The 21360-nt window shown below is 45.3% G+C and overlaps 1 protein-coding gene across 2 annotated transcripts in view; it reads left to right on the top strand.

Annotated features, from left to right (window-relative positions):
* The window catches only part of sgcb (sarcoglycan beta), a 28610-nt gene extending 9810 nt beyond the window's left edge, over window positions 1-18800 (top strand). For both annotated transcript variants that reach the window (XM_033028442.1, XM_033028433.1), the window contains exons 2-6: window positions 7590-7796; window positions 9037-9222; window positions 10537-10728; window positions 14299-14430; window positions 16077-18800. In XM_033028442.1, the coding sequence (XP_032884333.1) occupies window positions 7590-7796; window positions 9037-9222; window positions 10537-10728; window positions 14299-14430; window positions 16077-16280 (921 nt within the window). In that variant the 3' untranslated portion in view covers window positions 16281-18800. The remainder of the gene's footprint in view (window positions 1-7589; window positions 7797-9036; window positions 9223-10536; window positions 10729-14298; window positions 14431-16076) is intronic.
* The last annotated feature ends 2560 nt before the right edge of the window (window positions 18801-21360 follow it).

Here is a 21360-nt window from a genome sequence, read left to right as displayed (position 1 = left end):
AATCCTCTTCATTATCCACAACACCCCCTATCTTGGTATCATCTGCATACTTACTAATCCAATTTACCACCCCTTCATCCAGATCATTGATGTACATGACAAACAACAAAGGACCCAACACAGATCCCTGAGGCACCCCACTAGTCACCTGCCTCCAACCCGACAAACAGCCATCCACCATTACCCTCTGGCTTCTCCAATTCAGCCACTGCTGAATCCATCTTGCTATTCCTGCATTTATACCCAACAGTTTAACCTTCTTAACCAACCTTCCATGAGGAACCTTGTCAAAGGCCTTACTAAAGTCCATATAGACAACATCCACTGCTTTACCCTCGTCAATTTCCCTAGTAACCTCTTCCAAAAATTCAAGAAGTTTAGTCAAACATGACCTTCCAGGCACAAATCCATGTTGACTGTTCCTAATCAGACCCTGTTTATCCAGATGCTTATATACATTATCTCTAAGTATCTTTTCCATTAATATCAAGGGGGGGTGGTTAGTGTGTGTGTGGGGGGGGGGGGGGGGGGGGGGGGGGGGGGAGTGGTTAGTGTGCGTGGGGGGGGATTAGTTTGTGTGTGGGGGGGAGGGGGCTGGTTAGTGTGTGTGTGTGGGAGGGTTGATTAGTGTGTGTTTGGGGGGGTGGTTATTGTGTGTGTGCGTGCAGGGCTGCCAACATTGGGTGAGAGTTAGGAGTGAGAAATTGCGAGAGACCAAGCCCGAGGGAGTATAGCGACCGGTGGGGGGGGGGGGGGGGAGGAGAGTGTCCCCCTCCCATTGGTACGGAACATTTGCATTTTTCAGCTTGAAATTGTGCAATATGGTGCATACTTTAAGCGCCTTGAGTATTAGAAAGGCGCTATATAAATCCCATCCATTATTATTATTATTATACTGTAGCGAGTCTTTTAACTTACACTTGAATGCAATATATATGCTTTAAATTGGATTGGAGCGTTTTTGAAAGGGGGGAGGCTGTGCGATCACTGATCACTGGCCTTGGGGGTACCCGGTGAGGGAGTGGAGCAACCGAGTGGGGAGAGGGTGTGGAAGAAGGGTGTCCCCCCTCCCAGGGTAGGAACTTTTTGAAATTTGATGTATTCAAATCATGTTTTAGTGCACTGTAGAAGTATGATTTCAATGTTTTTTGTATGAAGTATTTTTAAGAGGTAACTTTTTAAGGGGTAACTTTATCCACACAAAGGGTGATGGGTGTATGGAACAAGCTGCCAGAGGAGGTAGAGAATTCCACAGATTCACAACTCTCTGCGTGAAGAAAGTTTGTTCTCATCTCAGTCCTAACTGGCCCCCCCTTTATTCTTAAACTGTGACCCATGGTTCCGAGCGCTCCCAACATCAGGAACATGTTTCCTGCAGTTACAGTAAGTGAAAATCTAGCAGGCAAGCAGGGTGCTTTCACCAACCACCCCCATTTGAAGTCCACTATCTTCCACCGTGCACATGCATCTTCCTCCCTGCCTCTCTATCCCCCTCTCCCTCTCCCCCCTCTCTCTCTCCTCTCTCTCTCTCCCCTCTCTCTCTCCCCTCTCTCTCCACCTCTCTTTCTCTCCCCTCTCTCTCTCCCTCCCACCTCACTCTTATCCCTCTCTCCCCTCTCCCCCTCTCTTCCGCTCTCTCTCCTCTCTACCCCCTCTCTCTCCCCTCCCCCTCTCTCTCTCCCCTCCCCCTCTCTCTCTCCCCTCCCCCTCTCTCTCTCCCCTCCCCCTCTCTCTCTCCCCTCCCCCTCTCTCCCCTCCCCCCTCTCTCTCCTCTCTCCCCTGTCTCACCCCTCTCTCTCCCCCCTCGCTCTCTCCTCTCTTCCCCACTCTCTCCCCACTCTCTCCCCTCTCTCTCCCCTCTCTCTCCCCCTCTCTCTTTCCCTCTCTCTCCCTCCCACCTCACTCTCCCCCTCTCTCGTCCCCTCTCTCTCCCCCCTTCTCCCCTCTCTTTCCCCTAACTCTCTCTCCCCGCTCTTTCCCCTAACTCTCTTCCCCCCCCCCTCTCTACCCCCCTCTCTACCCCCCTCTCCCCCCCCCTCTCCCCCCCTCTCTCCTCTCTCCCCTCGCTCTCTCCTCTCTTCCCCTCTCTCTCTTTCTCCCTCCCTCTCTATCTCTCCCTCTCTCTCCTTCTCAACACACTCCCCCCTCTCTCTCTGTCTCTCCTCTCACCTCTCTCTCTCTCATCTCTCTCCCCCTCTCTCCCTCATTTCTCCCTCCCACCTCACTCTCCCCCTGGCTCTCGCTCCCCTCTCTCTTTCTCCTCTGTCTCTATCTCCTCTTTCTCTTTCCCCCTCTCTCCCTCTCTCTTTTACCACTCCTCTCTCTTCCCCCTTTCTCTCCTACCCTCTCCACCCCCTCTCTCTTCCCTCTCACCCCTCTCTCTCTTCCCTCCCTCTTCCCCCCCACTCCCACGTCACTCTCCCCCTCTCTCTCCCCTACCTCTCTCTCCCCCACCTCTCTCTCCCCCCTCTCCTTCTCTCTCTCCATTCACGCCCCCTCTGTCTCTCCCCTCTCTCTCCTCTCACCCCCCTATCTCTCTCCGCACTGTCTCCCTGTCTCCTTCCCTTCTCTCTCTCTCCACCTCCCTTTGAGAGTCTGTCCCTTCGGCACAGAGACTGTCGCGGCAGCGGCGCTTCCGACGGCTCCGCGGCCCGGGACACTTGCACTGTCCGGAGTGCTCCATGGCCAGAGCTGCAGCGAGCGACTCGCAGCGCCGCAAACACTCGCAAGTCCCGGCTCCCCGCATCTGTTCCCGCCGCTGGTTCTGCTCCCATCCCTCCCGCAGCCCCGGCTCTCCAACACCCGCGGCCCATGCCGTTTATCCGAGTTTTGAAATTTTTGTTGATCACAAAATTTCTCACCACTGAGCGTGAGAAATTTCTGATGAGCGTGAGGGCGTGAGAGTTTGCTTGAGGGCGTGAGTCTCACGCTCAAAGCGTGAGAGTTGGCAGCCCTGGTGTGTGTGTGGGGGGGTGGTTAGTGTGTGGGAGTGGTGGTTTGTGTGTGTGGGGGTGGTGGTTAGTGTGTGTGGGGGTGGTTAGTGTGTGTGTGTGGGAGTGGTTAGTGTGTGTGTGTGGGAGTGGTGGTTAGTGTGTGTGTGTGGGGGTTAGTGTGTGGGGGGGGGGGTGGGGGGTGGTTAGTGTGTGGGGGGGGTGTGGTTAGTGTGTGTGTGGGGGGGGGTGGGTGGTGGTTAGTGTAAAAGGACTTGATCCAACACTCAAAGTCTCTTACCAAGTATCTTTATTCATTCACTACATACATTATGCCCTAGCTGTCCGTGGTCATCACTGGGACTAGAGAGAGAGCTGGAGGCGGGGAAGCTACAATTATACAGGAGACAATGGGGCGTGGTTAGTAGTGGTGAGGTCACTATGTTAAAGGAGCATGCACTGATCTACATCCTTTCTCTTGGAAACAAAGCGACCACGGCTCATACGCTAGAGGCAAACCAGGAACAGTTGGAAAACATAATGAAGCAGACTACTCGCACACTCCGTACCGGACAGGCGGCTTGACCAAACGCCCAGAGCGGGTGCGCAACCCGCCTTCCCCTTCCACCGCAGGAGCAACAGGAACGGGTGCAGGGACAGAGATAGGGGAACTGGGAGATGAAAGCCCAGGTGGAGGAGGAGAGCAAGGCGACGGAACGGGATCCACAGCAGGTGAAGTAGGAGAAGGGGGACCGTGCGGGCTGGGCACCATGAGCTGAGAGGGAAGGGTCCGTGGCATGCGGGGAGTGACAGGGGCAGGAGTAGTGGAAGGCGGCGGTGAATGGACTGGCGGCGGGGGCTGGACAGGTGGCGGAGAATGAACAGGCGGCGAAAACGGGTCCGCGGGAGGCGGAGCAGGTTCGTTGACTAGCAGCAGGTGCTGGCGTGTCCGACGGTACACGGTGCCCTCGTAATTAACCAGGTAGGACCGGGGAGAGTCGGCATTGCCAACGACAACGGCCAGCCGGTGATGACCGGAGGTGGACATCATCCGAACAACCTGGCCCGGGAACAGACGGGGAAGTAGTCGGGAAGATTTATCAAAGGAGCGCTTTTTGATGACCTGTTTCTCGATGATGCGATCCTTGACAGCGGCAGGGCTTAGGACAGCGGGCGTTAGAGATTGCTGAGAAACCGGGAGAGGGGGTCTAGTGGTGCGGGACATAAGGCGCTGGGCAGGCGAACCAAGTGCCGGGTCCCGGGAAATGTTGCGGAGATTGAGGAGGGCAAGATAGAAGTCCGAATGGGACAGACGGCAATGTTCCAGCAGCTCCTTGGCACTGCGGACAGCGCGCTCCGCAAGGCCGTTGCTCTGCGGGTACTCGGGGCTGCTGGTGATGTGGCGAAAGTTCCATAGGGCGGCGAAAGCAGCGAACTCTGCGCTGGAAAACTGTCCGCCATTGTCGGATTGGAGAGTCACCGGGGAGCCAAAGGTAGAAAAGTGGCGGCGAAGCTTCCCGATGACGGCAACAGACGTGAGGGAGGGCAGCTGGTCCACCTCGAACCAGCTGGAGTAGGAGTCCACCAGGACCAGGAAGTGTTTGCCACGCCATTCGAAAATGTCAGTGGCGACAGCCATCCACGGCAGCTCTGGAGCCGGCTGCTGCATGAGAGGTTGGCGTTGTTGATGAGGCAGTAGGCTGTTGCAGGCAGCACATGCGGAGACCCTGTCACGAATCTCCGGAATCATGCCAGGCCAGAAAAACTGAGCCTGGGCCCGGGACAAAGTGGCCTCCACCCCGGGGTGACCGCTGTGTGCGGTTTGGTAATAGTGGTCACGCAGAGCGTCCGGCACCACGACCTTGTGGCCCTTCACCACCACGCCGCTGTGCAGCACCAATTCGTCCCGAACCAGGAAGTAGGGCACGGCACCGGCCGGTAGAGAAGAGCGTCGGTCAGGCCAGCCACGGCGGATGACGCCCGCAAGCTGTTGTAGGGCAGGATCAGCGGCAGTGTGTTCGACCAGGGACTGCATCTGCCAAGAGGGAACAATGTTAACGTTCAGTACCATCAGGTCAGACGATTCGTATGGATGACGGGCAACGGAAGGGAGCGGCGCACGGGACAATGTGTCGGCCACGAACATTTCCTTGCCCTTGCGGTACACAATGTTGAATGTGAATCGTTGGAGCTGCAGCATCATTCGCTGCAAGCGCGAGGAGGCCGCATGGATAGGCTTGTTCAAAATAGAAACCAGCGGCTGGTGGTCCGTTTCAATGGTGAAAGTGTTGCCCATAATGTAGTCTTTGAATTTGGAGCATGCGAAAACCACTGCAAGGAGCTCCTTCTCGATCTGAGCGTAGCGCTGCTCAGCAGGGGTCATGGTGCGAGAGGCATAGGAAACAGGCAGCTGCCGATTGTCCTCGAGCTGCAGGCAGGCAGCACCGAGTCCGAACCGAGAAGCATCGCAGGTGAGGACGATTGGTCTGTTCAGGTCAAAATACGTTAAAGTCGGGGTGCGAGCGAGCCTGGACTTCAGGGCTACGAATGCCGACTGGTGATGCGGTAGCCAGACCCAGGCATTGTCCTTTTTGATTAGCTCCCTCAGAGGGGCACTCAGTTCGCTGAGGTCGGGTATGAACTTACCCAGGTAGTTGACCATGCCCAGAAATCGCTGCAGGCCGGGCACGTCGGTGGGAGCAGGCATTTCGGTGACCGCAGCAGTCTTCTGGGGGTCTGGCTTTAGTCCACTGGCCGTGAAAACGTGGCCCACGTACGTGACCTCCTGAACGCGGAACCGACACTTCTTTGGGTTGAGCTTGAGATTAATCTCACGGGCCCGGTCCAGGACTTGGCGTAGGTGCAGGTCGTGCTCAGCGACGTCCTTCCCGTATACCAGAATGTCATCGAAACGGTCAGGATACTCTATCAGGGGGTCCATGGGGGCCTGCACCAGGTGGACATCGCGGTGGAAAGAGACCAAACCCAAGTCCTGGCATGCACGGGCGCCCAGCAGGGTGACGTTATCAGAGTCCAGCAGGAAAAAAGTGAGGGGCCGAGAGGTCTTGAGAACAGTGCAGATAACAGTGGCCTTCCCCACTGCGACCAGAACACCTCCCCCATAGGCATGAAGGCGGGAGCTATCGGGAAGCACTCTCTCACCCAAACTAATCATTTTGAAGAGGCGAACAGACATAATGTTTGCAAACGCACCAGTATCGACCTTGGCCGAGAAGGAGTGTCCATTCACAATAACATGTATTGAGGGATCCGTTATCGGGCCAGGTGCACCCAGGAGCGAAAACACAGTCGGATCACCATGGGAGGAAATCGTATCTGAATCAGGGAGTTCTGGTTGGTACTGGGAACCAGGCGCGCTATCAGTGTCCGCAAGAATGTTTAGACTCCTTCTAGGAGCAGGGATCGGTTTCCCACGAGAACGGCAGGCTGACGAAAAATGGTTAAGTTTCCCGCAAGAGTTGCAAGTCTTACCCAGCGCCGGGCAAACGTTGTTCTGGTGCGAGGAGAAATTACAATTCGGGCAACGACGAGGGGTGACCTTAGCGGGAGAAGCGGGCGAGAACGGGCGAGGCGGGCTATTGATCCGCCGGCGGCCCACGGTACCGGTGAAGTTGATGTCCTGGGACTGTGGGTGGGAAACGGAGCCGACAGCAGAGGCCATACGAGCAGAATGCATGGCATCCTTTAGCGTGAGGTCGGGTTTCATTAGTAGATCTTCGCGCAGCTTTGAGTTTAGGAGACCGTATACCAGGACGTCCCTGATCAATTAGTCAGTTGTAATAGCTTCGAGGCGGCACCTCCGAGCCAAATGACGCAAAGAGGCAATGTAAGCGTCAATGTGCTCACCGGGAACCTGACGTCTTGAGAAAAACTTAAAGCGCTCAATTATGTTATTCGTGGGAATGTCACATAGGGCATTAAATTTGGCCATGAGACATACCGGGTCATGGCGGTCTTCCGGAGGGTCGAAATCGAACGCCGCATAATGTTCCATAGCCTCCGGACCAGCCAGGTTGAGGAGCATGTGAGCCTGTACCGCAGGAGATACACCAGGATGAGCAATAGCGATGTAATGTTCATAGTCGCGCTGGAAGACAGTCCAGCGGTGCACGATGTCCGCGTCAAAAATGAGCTTGTCAGGACGACGGAACGAGTTAGCCATATTAAATGTAAAGGTGGGGAAACAACTGGGAGAAACAAATAATAAAATAAAACCGATAAACAGGAGACGCAAGTCTACCGCGCTGACACCATGTAAAAGGACTTGATCCAACACTCAAAGTCTCTTACCAAGTATCTTTATTCATTCACTACATACATTATGCCCTAGCTGTCCGTGGTCATCACTGGGACTAGAGAGAGAGCTGGAGGCGGGGAAGCTACAATTATACAGGAGACAATGGGGCGTGGTTAGTAGTGGTGAGGTCACTATGTTAAAGGAGCATGCACTGATCTACAGTTAGTGTGCGTGTGAAGCCGCAGCACCCCCCCCCCCGCACACGTTGGGGGAACAGACCCACTTGCTCTAGTATTCAATAAAAGTCTAAGTTGATTCATGGGTAAACAGAATGTATTGAGCAATGAGCAATGTTTTAAAATATGTTAATTCTGGACATTATTTTCCTTCATATTTTCCAGAGTTCAAATGGCCCTGTCCTCCGCTCCATGCATGAGAAAGCAGTTGACCGTAGAAATATAAACAAGGAGCACAACAGCAACTTTAAAGCTGGATATGTTCCTATCGAGGAGGAAAGATTGCACAGGACAGGGTTACGGGGTCGTAAGGGCAATCTGGCGATTTGTGTAATAGCCCTTATGTTTATTCTGGCAGTGATTAACTTAATTGTAAGTATTTTACTTTGGCAATATGTTGATAATAATAATAGTAATAAAAAAAATGTAAACACAAAATTAAAGGTATTTTGAGTTATTCTGCAGTGGCCCAATTGTGCCTACTGCCTCACAACACCTGAGATCCAGGTTCAATCTGATCTCCTGTGCTCTTTAGGTGGAGTTTGCATGTTCTCCTTGTCACCACAATGGTTTCCTTTGGGTACTCTGTTTACCTCCCATATCCCAAAGATGTGTGGGTTGATTGGCCACTGTGAATTGCCTCTCCTGTACAGATGATGGTAATGTGGGAAGGCTAAAATGAGTCGGGGTAGGATTGACAATAGGTGCTGGATGGTTAAGATGGACTCAGTGGGCCAAAGGGCATGCTTCCTTGCTGTATCTCTCCACAACGTAAAATCCTAGTTCCTAATCTAAAACTGTTAACTTTCCATCACTTCCATTAAATGTTATCAGATCTGCAGCTTAATGTGACCATATGTTTTTCGCAGTGCACCTATAAAATATTGCAAAAAGTAAATTTGAGTAAATTGTGCAAATCCTTTTTATATGCAAGCGGTGTTTACTATCACTGGTTGTATACTTAAGTTCTAAATCCAGAATATATGTTTGTAATATTGCATCCATGTGATTAACAATGAAATTTGATATACCTTATGGCAGTGTCTATAGTACAAGTGCATGCATGCAAAGTATGGCTTATAATTTCTATTTTCTCCTTTGGCCTTCTCCCAGTTTCTTATGTTAGAGATTTAAATTGATTGTAAACTGGTAAGAAATTAAAAGTTTTTTTGTGTATCACAAATAAGGCATAGTTTTGTTGTGTAATCTGAGGTACAACATGCTTTGTGTGCCCCTTTTTTAAATAGGATGTAGTCGTAGTAAAGTTTTGTTTCCATGTTTTGCTTTTCCTTTGTCCATATAACTTTCTTCAGTCCTGCAGTCGTCCAAGATTATTTGCATGAGTTTTGGTCTGAGATATTTTCTCTATGAATTAAAGAGTAGTAAATTTGTAAGATTTATTCTAAAATAACTTGTTTTGAAAGCAGTTTATAAGGCAGTTTGGTGTGTGTAAAAATAATCTTCGAAGGTAATGATAAAATTAAAATTGTTTAATATTAAAAAATAATACTATGGCTTCATTACACTACTTAACAGTTAGATTATTTGTAACAAAGAACAACCCACTGTCCAGTATTAGCAGCAGAACTTAACGTCATTGTTACTATTTCAGATTACACTTGTTATCTGGGCTGTAATTCGAATCGGCCCCAATGGTTGTGATAGCATGGAGTTCCATGATGAAGGCTTGTTACGGTTCAAACAGGAGTCTGACATGGGAGTCGTGTATCCCATGCACAAGAGCACAGTGGGAGGCAGAAGAGATGAAGACTTGTTGATCACCGGCAACAATCAACCTGTAAGCTGAAATGTTTGCATTCTATATTTGACAAGTACAGTTTAGTTTAGAGATACAGCGTGGAAACAGGCCCTTTGGCACACTGAGACCATGCTGGTCAGTGAACACCCATAGACTAGTTTTATCCTACACACCAGGAACAATTTTTACAGAAGCCAATCAACCTGCAAATTTGCACGGGTTTGGAATGTGGGAGGAAACTGGAGCACCCGGAGAAAACCCGTGCGGTCACAAGGAGAACGTACAAACTCCGTACAGACAGCACTCGTAGTCAAGATCGAACCTGGGTCTCTGGTGCTGAATGGCAACAACTCTATCGCTGCGCCACTCTGCCGTCCCAGTTTTACATAAACAAAAAAAGCATTGAGTTTATCAAACTACATGCAAATTAACATAATACTGGGCTCTTCATCCATTGCGTTATAAAGAAGCTTACTTACAGTTGACAAGCTATCTTGCCAATCATTTAGCTGATCAACCTTGAGGAAGTTCTTTTTTTTCTGCCATCCCAGGCCATTTTATTGCAAAACGTTTCCATTTATATAGTTGTAAGTTTTGATTGACCACATACATATGTAATATTTCTGATTATAATCTTTAAAAAATAACTAATTAATATGAAAAATAAGTACACTACTTGTAGATTACTGAAATAGTTTGATTGGGTTGGATGCCCTATCAAAAAGAATTGTATATTACGACAAAACTAGCAATTTACAAGAAAATAGTGTACACATTCGTGCATTTCAGTTGAATTTCAAAGATTTTTGAATATATGCTTACAATAAGTTTCCAATTTATTACATTGGGTTAGAATCTAGAGTTTAATTGTCATGTGCAACAGGAACAGAACAATGAATTCTTAGTTATTTTAAGTACTATGTCATCTATATGTAGATTATATTTAAAGGATTACAATGCAACCTTTTTGTAGTACAGCACATCCATTGTATTATTTTTTTAAGCTCTGTTTCACCTGTCATTTTGTATCTTTGGAAGGTGAGTGGAGAGTAAGTTATTGATGTGTATCATTAACTCTTTGGGTCGTTCATGAATAAATTGTTTGGTGTCGAGAGTAAATGGGGTGCTTTCCGTTCTATCCTATGGGGCAAGCTGAGCTTATGCTGCCTCTCAGCTGCTTAGCTGTAATTGTCCATGTCCTGGGGATCCTACCCTAAGAATAGTGTTTTTATATCAACCAAGATATTTCAGTATTAAGTTTGACAAAATTAAACCTGAGTTTATTTTACAATATATTGTCTTATTAATGCATCCTGTGTGTTAATGATACCTTTTGTTTCTATGCCCCTTTAGGTGGTGTTTCAGCGGGGAACAACCAAACTTAGTGTAGAGAAAGACAAAACCTCCATCACCAGTGATATTGGCATGTCTTTTATTGATCCTCGGACCCAGAAAACTGTGTTCAGCACTGACTATGATACTCATGAGTTTCGTTTGCCTAAAGGTGTGAAGACACTAAATGTACTGAAGGCATCCACAGAAAGGGTTAGTGTTCAACTTGTTTGTTATCTTTTCGCCTGCTAGTTTTCCTCAGAAAACGTCCCTAGTAAGAAGTCCCTTCCCTAGTAGAATGATATACCTACTACCTCTAGTTTGGACCACACTCTAGCTGGTGAAAGTTGCCTGATAACAGCTGGGAAGAAACTGTCCCTGAATCTGAAGAAGGGTCTCAACCCGAAACGTCGCCTATTTCCTTCGCTCCATGGATGCTGCCTCACCCACTGAATTTCGACAGCATTTTTGTCTACCCTGAATCTGGAGGTATGCATTTTCAAACTTCTATACCTCTTTCCTGATGAGAGAAGGGGGAGACGGGGTTGAGCCAGGTCCTTGATTATGCTGGCCTTGGCGAGAGCGTGGTGTAGATGAAGTCAATGGAAGGGAGGTTAGTTTGCGTGATGGTCTGGGCTACATCCACAGCTCTTTGCAATTTCTTGCGGTCTTGGATGGAACCGTTCCCAAACCATGCTGTGATGCATCCTGATGAAATGCTCTCTACGGTGCAACTGTAGTAGTTGGGAATGGTTGTTAAGGACATGACGAAGCCTTCTAAGTAAGTAGAGGTGTTGGTGTGCTTTCTTGGCCATTGCTTTGATGTGGCTGGTCCAGGACAAATGGTTGGTGATATTTATTCTTAAGAACTTGAAGCTCTCTGCTTCGGCATCTTCAATGTATTGGGGTTTATCACTTTGTTTTCTGAAGTTGAGCATAATCTCCTTTATTTTACTGACATTGAGGGAGAGGTTGTTGGCTTGGCACCAGGTCATGAGGATCCCCATCTCCTTCTTGTATTTAATCTCGTCGTTGTTTAATATCCGGCCCACTATGGTGGTGCAGTCTGAATTTGTAAATTAGATTGGTATTTGGCTGCCCTCCTGGATGTACTTTAATAATTCCAGCTCCTCCACGTTTGACTGCACCTCCCCATTAACACTAAAGCAATCTGCTATAATTCTAATACATTTATATATCTGTGATTTGTCTACTCTGCTCCCGTTTCTGCTGCTTGTTAGGTGGCCTGAGTAAATGCCTCTTTTTGTTCCTTTCCTCTGTCTACATGGCCTCATTTGTAGAGCTTTCTAAAATATCCCCCCTCATCACCATTGTAAAGGATTTGTTAATCAATTTTGTAATACCGTCTCGTTTTCCACCACTCCCGTGTAATACTGGACGATTCCATACCCTGGAATCTCATGTTGCCTTCCTTTCAACCATGACTGATAGAAACAATATCATTTTCCCATGTGCTGTTCAATGCTCTAAATTAATCTGTTGTACGTCCTTGCATTAAAATGAATACAGTGCAACCTTACATGTCTCTCATGTACCCGAAAGCATCCAAGTCTGCTCGGCCAGCCAAATTATTTTGCTATGTTTGACTGCACTTTCCCTTAATCCCCACTTGCTGCACTCTCGTGATCTGTGGTGAATCCACATCCCTAGACCCGCGTGGCGCCGTCAGCGATGGCAGCCTCGCCAACAATCTGGCTTTTCGTCTTTTGTTTTGTTATTTTTAGTGTGTTTTAAAAGTTTGTGTTATGTTCCCTGGTTTGTTTTATTCGGGGAAACTTTTTTTTTAATCTCTTACCTTGCCGGAGATGCAATTGTTTTCTGGATCGTATCTCCGGTCGCTCTGCGGCCTATCATCATGGAGCTGGAGGCCTTGCTCGAGGCTGACTTTGAGCCCCACCATGGGGACATGCAACCATCGGAGCCGATTCCTTGCCTGGGATCGACGCTCCAACCGCGGCCTGCGGATTTCACTATTGAGGAGCTCGCACTTTCGGGAGCTCCAAACGACGCAGAAGGGAGTTGAGATCCCCCCCCCCCAATGCAGGAGCTTGATCGCCCCTACGCAGAGCGCCCGCTCGCTGGCTACGGGAGCCAAGATTGCCATGTCAACGGAAGACTCGAGGCCCCCGACCGCGGGAGAACAAAGAAGGGAAGAAATTGACCTTTTTTTCGCCTTCCATCACAGTGAGAAATGTGGAGGAGTCACTGTGGTGGATGTTCATGTTAAAATGTATTTTGGGGGTTTAGTTACTTTCTATTGGTATGATGATTGTACGGCAAATCAAATTCCTCGTATGTTGCAAAATAAAGTATGGTTATGATGATTATGATTAGACATGCCATGCATTGTTCTAACTGCCATGTAACTCCAGCTGCCGCTCCAGAGTTTAGGCTTCTGCATTTATAAATACTTGCTGTATGTGCGACATTTCCCCACATTACACAGAATGCGCAATCCACTTGGCTGAAATGTCTTGCAGCCATATTTCCTTCCAGCTGAAGTTTGGGATACCATTGCCTTTATGCACTTGTTCCCATTCCACTATTTGTAGTTCTCTCACCTACCACTGTGCACGGATGTCTGCAACTGCTCCTCCTCTCTCTCCCCCTCTCTCTCTCCCCCTTCCTCTCCCCCACTCCCCCTGCCCTCCCCCATCTTCCCTCCCCTAAACCCCCTTCCCTCTCCCCTCCACCCCTCCGCTACCCCCTTCCCTCCACCCATCCCTTCCCCACCCTCCCTCCCCCCCCCCCCACCCATCTCTCTCACCCCTCCTCACACCCCTCTCTTTCTGTCTCTGCCCCTTTCTCTCTGTCTCTCCCCATTCTCTCTCTGCCCTCACTCTCTACCCCCCCCCCCTCCCTCTCTAGACGTGCCTGAGAGTTGGGGGCTATGCGTCAGTGGATAGGGCGTTTATGGGGTAAAAGGAATAAATTTATAATATTAATATAATATCAAGGGGGGTAGTTAGCGTGTATGCGCGGGGGGGTGGGGGTAGTTAGTGTGTGTGATGCCGCATGCCGTCCCTCCCCTCCCCCACAACCACACTTTGGGGGAACAGACCCAACGGGTCTGCACTTGGTCTAGTCATATTTAAAAGTAGCATGTGAGAAGTGTGACCTTTTTCTAAACCAGTTTCAACTTTCAAATCTCTTCCAAACTTAGTAACTCCCATTAACTCTGTAAAGCTCTTTACTAATGAAATCATGGAGCACAATTAGAAACACTTTCTACCAGGTTCTGTGCTTCGCTGATTTTTCTCCTTTAATGACACCCTTTCCACAATAAAATAGTTGTTTGGCCTTAAAACAAAATCAATTTGCGTTCAATCTATGCCCAAAGTACTGTTGATCTACTTTGTCCAAATACTTGTTTCACTCACTTCACGATACTTCAATCACTGTGCGTGCATGTGTCCATTGCACTGATATTCATTTAGCTTGTGTAAATATAGATAGGTATGCATGCTGTTTATTTTAACACAGCTCATGAATGACAAATGTCACATGATGTCTTGTGGGGCTCATGTATCAATATAGCCATGATAGAAAAAATACCCATTAATTCTTTCATTGCTTTATTGCAGAAATTATGTATAACCCTTTTTCTTGTAATGGCAGAATTTATTTTGCCTTACAACATTTTGATGCCAGCTGATACCAATAATAAATCTTGTTGTTTCCATAGCAACTAAGTATGCACTCTGCTAACATTTCCATAAAAATATTCAGTATGATTTAAAATAAATATAAACTTCTTTCTAGATAACAAGCAATCATAGTAGCGATCTGCACATTCATTCTGGAGGCCGTGTGATTGTGCGTGGAAATGAAGGGGTCTTTATCATGGGAAAAACCATTGAATTCCGCATGAGGGATAATATGGAACTCAAGGCTGTAAGTACAGGATGTTTGGAAATATTGTTGAAACATTTATGAATTTTAATGTTCTCAGTAGAAAATCGAATTGCTCTCAATTTATAATATTTGTGCAGAATTAATTTTTTTTTAAAAAACATTTAAGTTGTAGTAGTGCAATGTTTGAATATTGCTTACTCACCTAATAAATAGAGTACATAAGGGATAGGTGTAGAGTTAGGCCATTCAGCTATCTACGCCGCCATTCATGGCTGATCTATCTCTCCCTCCAAACCTCATTCTCCTGCCGTCTCCCCATAACCTCTGATACCTGTACTAATCAAGAATCTATCTGTCTCTGCCTGAAAAATATCCTTCTGTGGCTAAGAATTCCACAGATTCACCACCCTTCTGACTAAAGAAATTTCTCCTCATCTCCTTCAATAGACAATAAGTGCAGGAGTAGGCCATTCAGCCCTTCAAGCCAGTACCGCCATTCAATATGATCATGGCTGATCATCCACAATCAATACCCCGTTCTTGCCTTCTCGCCATATCCCCTGACCTCGCTATCTTTAAGAGCTCTATCTAACTCTCTCTTGAAAGCATCCAGAGAATTGGCCTCCACTGCCTTCTGAGGCAGAGAATTCCACAGATTCACAACTCTCTGGGTGAAAAGGTTTTCCTCATCTCCGTTCTAAATGGCCTACCCCTTATTCTTAAACTGGCCCCTGGTTCTGGATTTCCCAAACATCGGAAACATGTTTCCTGCCTCTAACATGTCCAATCCCTTAATAATCTTATATGTTTCAATAAGAATCCCTCTCATCCTTCTAAATTCCAGAGTATGCAAGCTCAGCCGCTCCATTCTCTCAGCATATGACAGTCCCGCCATCCCGGGAATTAAACTTGTGAACCTACGCTGCACTCCCTCAATAGCAAGAATGTCCTTCCTCAAATTTGGAGGAAAAATGAATTCCTTCCTAAAAGAACGTCCTTTAATTCTGTGGCTATTTCTTCTAGTCCAAGACTCTCCCACAAGTGGAAACGTCCTCTCCATATCCACTCCATCCAACCCTTTCACTATTCTATATGGGAACGGTTTAAATCAAAGGTAGACACAAAATGCTGGAGTAACTCAGTGGGACAGGCAGCATCTCTGGAGAGAAGGAATGGGTGACCTTTGGGGTCGAGACCCCACTTCAGACCCTTTCATTATTCTCAATGTTTCAATGAGGTCCACCCTCATTCTTCTAAACTCCAGTGAGTACAGGCCCACTGCTGACAAATGCTCTTCATAGGTTAAGTTACTCATGTCTGGGATCGTTCTAGTAAACATGTGCCAGTATTTTACTTTGTTTATAAATAGATGAGATTTAAAATGCTGAACCGAAAGAAAATTATGTGTGATTGTGTCAAAAATTAGAACACAAGCCATTCCTTTTGAATGGAGTATTTGGGTGACTGAAATAACCTGTCATAGGAATAAGAGAGACACGAGTGAAGTGGGAGTCTAAGTTTTGAATGCTTTATGTTGGCTATTCCATAGCTTCACACTAGAAATTCAAATGACCAATTCCTTTTGTTTTCAAAGAGGAAGACATTGTATACCTGATGTTCTTTCCAAGATGCCTTAATAATGATTGGTTGCACTAAAGCACAGTCTTATGACTTTCTTTACTTAGGTAAACAGTATTATTCTCAATGGAACTGTGATGATCAATGTATCACGGCTTCCAAATTCATCAACTGGAGAGTTCCTGGTGGACGATGGCTGGGAACGCTACAAACTCTGCATGTGTGCCGATGGGACACTCTTCCGAGTCCAGGTGAAAGGCAAAAATAGCGGCTGTCAAACATCCAATAACCCCTGTGGAATTGTGCTATAAGAATCAAGATTGAGGAATGAGTGACAGAAGTCATCAATTATAATGTTCATAGGAAAAGAGATCAATTTAATGCAGAAAAATTACACCATTGTAGCCACCATCATTTGTGACCAGTGGCTGATAAATGTAATAGTCCATAAATATGCTTATTGTTATTTTCCAGCAAGAAAGGAACTAAAATGAAAAGGATATTAATAATACACCTTCATTATTCCTATTCTAATTCAATAGTTTCCTATAGCTTTTACAAAAGTTATATTCCTTTCTAACTATGACCATTAAGTATTATCAGTAACCATGCAGAGTTTTCTAAATCAGATTTCAGAGTCCTGCCGCATGTATTAACACGAATGTACGCTAAATCAGAATGAAGCAATATGAATTTTAGAATTTAGTAGAAGAATCTTATTAAAGTAGGACAATATTGATATTGAAAACTATACGTCAGAGTTAGATTTTCACAACTATACAAATCAAGGTCTATCAATCAAATGGAAAATGGATATGTCAACAAAATCTCAAACATATTCCCAAGGAATCATGTATCATCTCTGATTATTATATTCTTGCACGTGCTTTACCAATACTTGGTGTTGGTTTACTTTTGTCATCTGTACGGCGATACAGTGAAAAGCTTTTGTTTGTGTGCCATCCGGCCAAATTAAATACTATACACAAGTATAATCAACCCATACAAGCGCAACAGATAATGCAAGAAGAAAATTACCTGAGTGCAGAATATCATGTTCTAGCTTTATAGCTTCAATTGGAGAAAAAAAGTCCAATATCAGCAACGGGGAAGCTTGGAAGATTGGGTTTGCATCCTAGCTTTTGCAAGGACAATTTGATAATCTGATAAAAGCAAAGAAGCAGCTGTTCCTAAATCTGGTGTTCCGTGCTTTCAAGCTTTTTGTATCGCTGCCCTATAGGAGAGGGGAGAAGAGACAATGACTGACGTGAAAAGGATCCTTGATTATGTTGGCTCCTTTCGCAACTCAGCATGAAGTGTAGATGGAGACGATGGGGATGTTGGTCTGTATGATGGATTGAGCTGCATCCACAGTTCCCTGCAACTATTTGTAGTCTTGGGCAGAGCTGTTGCCAAACAAAGCTGTGATGCATCCTGAGAGTATGTTTTCTGCTGAAGTTGTACAATGGTTTGTACGGTCATTTTAAAAATCATTGCAAGTCACAAACAATAGTATTCTAGTAGGGAGAAACCTTTGGGTATTAGCCAGTACTATATGAATGTGTTTCATCTCGCTCTCCTCCCCTAAATTCTAATGAACATGCAGAAGACCCAGAGCAGTGCTGTTTGGCTTTGAGTTGGTTTGCATTTGGGAGTAGTGAAATGTTCAATAACATAGTTGAAACATTGCTCCATTTTTCAAACTATAGAAAAATGCCAGTTAAGATTTATATATAAAATCTAAGCTAACACAATCACATTAAAGGCTAAGATCTGATCCTGTCTTGCAAATGGGTAAAGGTGCTGCTTTATCTTTATTATCTTGGCCTTTATGCAGCCGAGTAACACTTCCCCACTGGATTTAGACAATAAAACTAGAGTGTTAACATATTTCAAACCAATTACATCAGTATGACAATTTTACCTCCATGCAATTCAGGGCATTTTTTCATACCTGCAGTAAATCTGATTTAATTATAATTGTTTAGCTTTTCCTGTGAGATTAGTCACCAGATATGTATTGTATGGTGGACTATGTTCCAAGCTGTAACAAGCATGTTACTAAACAAAAATAAGTGGTTCAAGTTACCATCACACTTCCAGAATACAACTGTTAAGAAGCATTTTGGCTTTTGTATTTCATACTTATATGACAGTATTACTAAGATTATGGGTCTGCAATCACTTTCTTATTCAGTATTATGTTGCAACAAAATGTATTGTATTTGTAAAGGTCAGCTTCTTAACTGTTCTCCAAGCTGATTTCTTTTTTTAAATAAGAGATGCTTTATTTAAAATACTGAATGACGGAACAGATTTAGGTATTAGCATTGGCAAATCTCACGTTTGTGGCATATTATTTTGTAGCTCAGTAGATCAAAAGTTTGATCCTGCACTTATATATAAAACAGGAACTGCCAGTTATTAAATTAATTTCAGATAGCTTTTGGTTTTGTAATAATGGACATTGTATCCTTTGCTGGGATATGTTTTCTTTGTTATCCAATATATTGGTTATATGAATTTTATGCATGAATGGAATTTTCAGTTTAAAAAATTAGAAAATGACAGATTCCAGCTTCTTGTGAACTTGCTCATATCAGCTAATCTTGCAGCTGGCTGTGAAATCAGTTTTAGAAAGGTTTTGCTTTTTATTATCTGTTCAAGCTTTCTGAAGACTAAAATGCAGGGGGGCTAATTTTTTTAAGTTTAAATTTGTAAAGTACCAGGAGGATAAACCAAGACTATAAGGCTGTCCCCTAAGCCATATGCGAGCTGAAATGCTAATTAAAACCTTACATGCACAAATCATTTCAAAGAATAAAAATGGGAAAAAAAGGCTTGATCAGTAAAAAGGTAGAGATCACTACACTACACTACCAAACATTTTAAAATAGTGTTAAGTAATCAGACGCTTGTTTAAATGGTGACAATACATAGTTTTGTGTGCATCTTGTGTAGCATCCACGAAATAGATCCACGGTGACAATCATGCACAGCTGTGTCAAATCTTTCAATCTTTGATCCAAGATCACTACTATCTTCAGTTTATTACAGCCAAAATCATCATCCTTATAACTATTCAAGTAAAATAATTTGTGCACACTTCTCACGACCGTCACATCTTTCCCCAAGTATTGCAACCAATTATGGCCTAACTAGTGTTTTGTACAGTTTCAACACAACTTCCCTGATTTTGCATTCTGTGCCTATTTCTGAATCCCTGCATCCCATTTGCTTTACTGACCTCTCTTCCACCTTCAAAGTTCTATGCACAGGTCCATGTTCCAACACAGTTTTACACCTTTAAAGGGCTTTCTCACGGTGCGACCTGAAGCAAGACTTAACAAGAGTTTAACATCGTGGGAACCTTCTGCGATAGCAGTACGGCATTCGTGGACCACCGAGGACCTCCGTGGCGCTAACGGCAGGTAGTCGTGTAACTTTGTACGGTCGGGAGAAAATTCAAAAAAATTTGAATTTCTCCAAGAGTGACTTGAGCAGCGTTGCAACATTGTATGAACGCAGATGCCAGTGCGATATCCGTGCGATATCCGTAATGACTCTTGCGGGTACCGTGGGAACTCCTGCGAACGGTAAACCCGGAAGCTTGACAGAAGGGACATAAGGTGAGTAAAAAAGGTGGTCTCAATATCGCCAATGGACCATGTGTCCATCGAGGACGTCCCACCTAATTGTCATTGTTTGAGAATCTTTTTCACAGTAAAAAGACTTGCAGAGATGCCTCAGAAAAGCGCAAAGAAAGGGGTCAAAGAAAGTCAGAAAGTTTTTAGCCATGCAGGTAAACGAGGAGGAGACTCAGCAAGAGAGACAGGTGGAGAGGCAAGAGGAGATGCCAGAGATACCACTGCCTGTGGGCTCCTTGGAGCAGGGAGAGGGTGATCAAGGTGGATTTGAGATTGCCTCCCCAGTAGCTGTTGCCTCCCCAATAGCCTCAGCAGACGATAACATAAAGGTAAGATGGCAGAAGGTAAGGCCATATAACTTCAACAGGGAACAAGAGGGGGAACTGGTGGAGTGGTACCAATGCAATGAGATTCTCTATGACAAATCCAGAGAGGATTATAGAAATAGGGAGAGAAAGCGCAACCTTCTTCAGCAGAGGTCCCAAATTATTCTTTAACTCATTAAAGAGCTCGGGTGAAATTCTGACAAAGTTTTTGAATGCACTTTTATCCTCTTCGCACAGCACATTAAGCAGTTGCTCATATTGTCCAAATTGAGGTCTCCGTTGAAACATGGGCTTAACCCAGTGAGACTTCCTCTTAATTCTCTTTTTAATTAATCTCACCCTTCTGCCTTCACGCAAGCGTTTTCGATGCACATGTTGAGTTAATGCATACAGCGCGTCAATGAAAATAACAACCAACCTGTACTCGAACCAACTTTGTATAGGCATGTCTGCAAATGAGCCAATTCTACGAACGGAGGATATTTATATAGTGTGTGAAAAAAAGTGACATCATTTGTGCCACGTGATTAACTACACTACAGTCCACGATGTTCATTCACGATTAACGGGAAAGATCGGGAGACGGACAAGTCACTCGCACAAATGACAGAATTGCCGAGTACCCGTGGGAACTCTTTATCTACCCCCCGTTATATCGTGCGGAACTCGTGCTGGACCACGACCACTTCACTCTTGTGACATCTTGCGTCAGGTCGCACCGTGAGAACCAGCCAATAATGTGCACAGGCACAGACTCCTGTGAAAACTCGGTTCAGAAATTTAAGACTGACATTTAATTATATCCACATTACTTTCAAAGGTGGGGTCTGCATTGTTCCCTGCATGAATAAAAATACTAAAAAAGCAAAATAAATTGAAGTATGGCAGAAGAGCTGCAGGAAAATGACTTGCATTCTTTGGGCATTTGAACCAGTTTTGGAAGAGGAAACATGTCCAACTGGGAAGTTATCTAGTCTTGGAGGTGTGGGTTTAAAACCCAATGTACTAAGAAAATGTTACGAGGATTTGAAGTGTGTGAAGAATATTAGAAATAGGAATCTGACAGTCAAATACGAGATGAGTGTGCTGTGTACGTTTGTAAATGTAAATGCATGAAGCATGGTTAATATTTGAAAGATGCTGGGTTTATTTTAACTATATTATGCAATCCACCTCAATAAGCTAATTTATACTTGTATACAGTTTATAAAACCTTAAGAACTGCCACTGTAACTATTTAACAAACATTGTAGCACTGAATAAACACTATTTGAAGAACTGCCTCAGGATTGTTGAAGTAAATTCAATTTGAATTCAAAGTAAATTGAATTTTACTTTTGATGTTTAAGGAAAATGGTAATGGTTAAATTTATACATCATTTAATTATACATTCAATTTTCACATCAGCTTTTAGTTC

This window comes from Amblyraja radiata, chromosome 1 (genome assembly GCF_010909765.2).
Source record: "Amblyraja radiata isolate CabotCenter1 chromosome 1, sAmbRad1.1.pri, whole genome shotgun sequence".
Classification (NCBI taxonomy): Eukaryota; Metazoa; Chordata; class Chondrichthyes; order Rajiformes; family Rajidae; genus Amblyraja; species Amblyraja radiata.
Note: the sequence above shows the minus strand (reverse complement) of the source record. Positions and strands in the feature narration are given on the sequence as shown.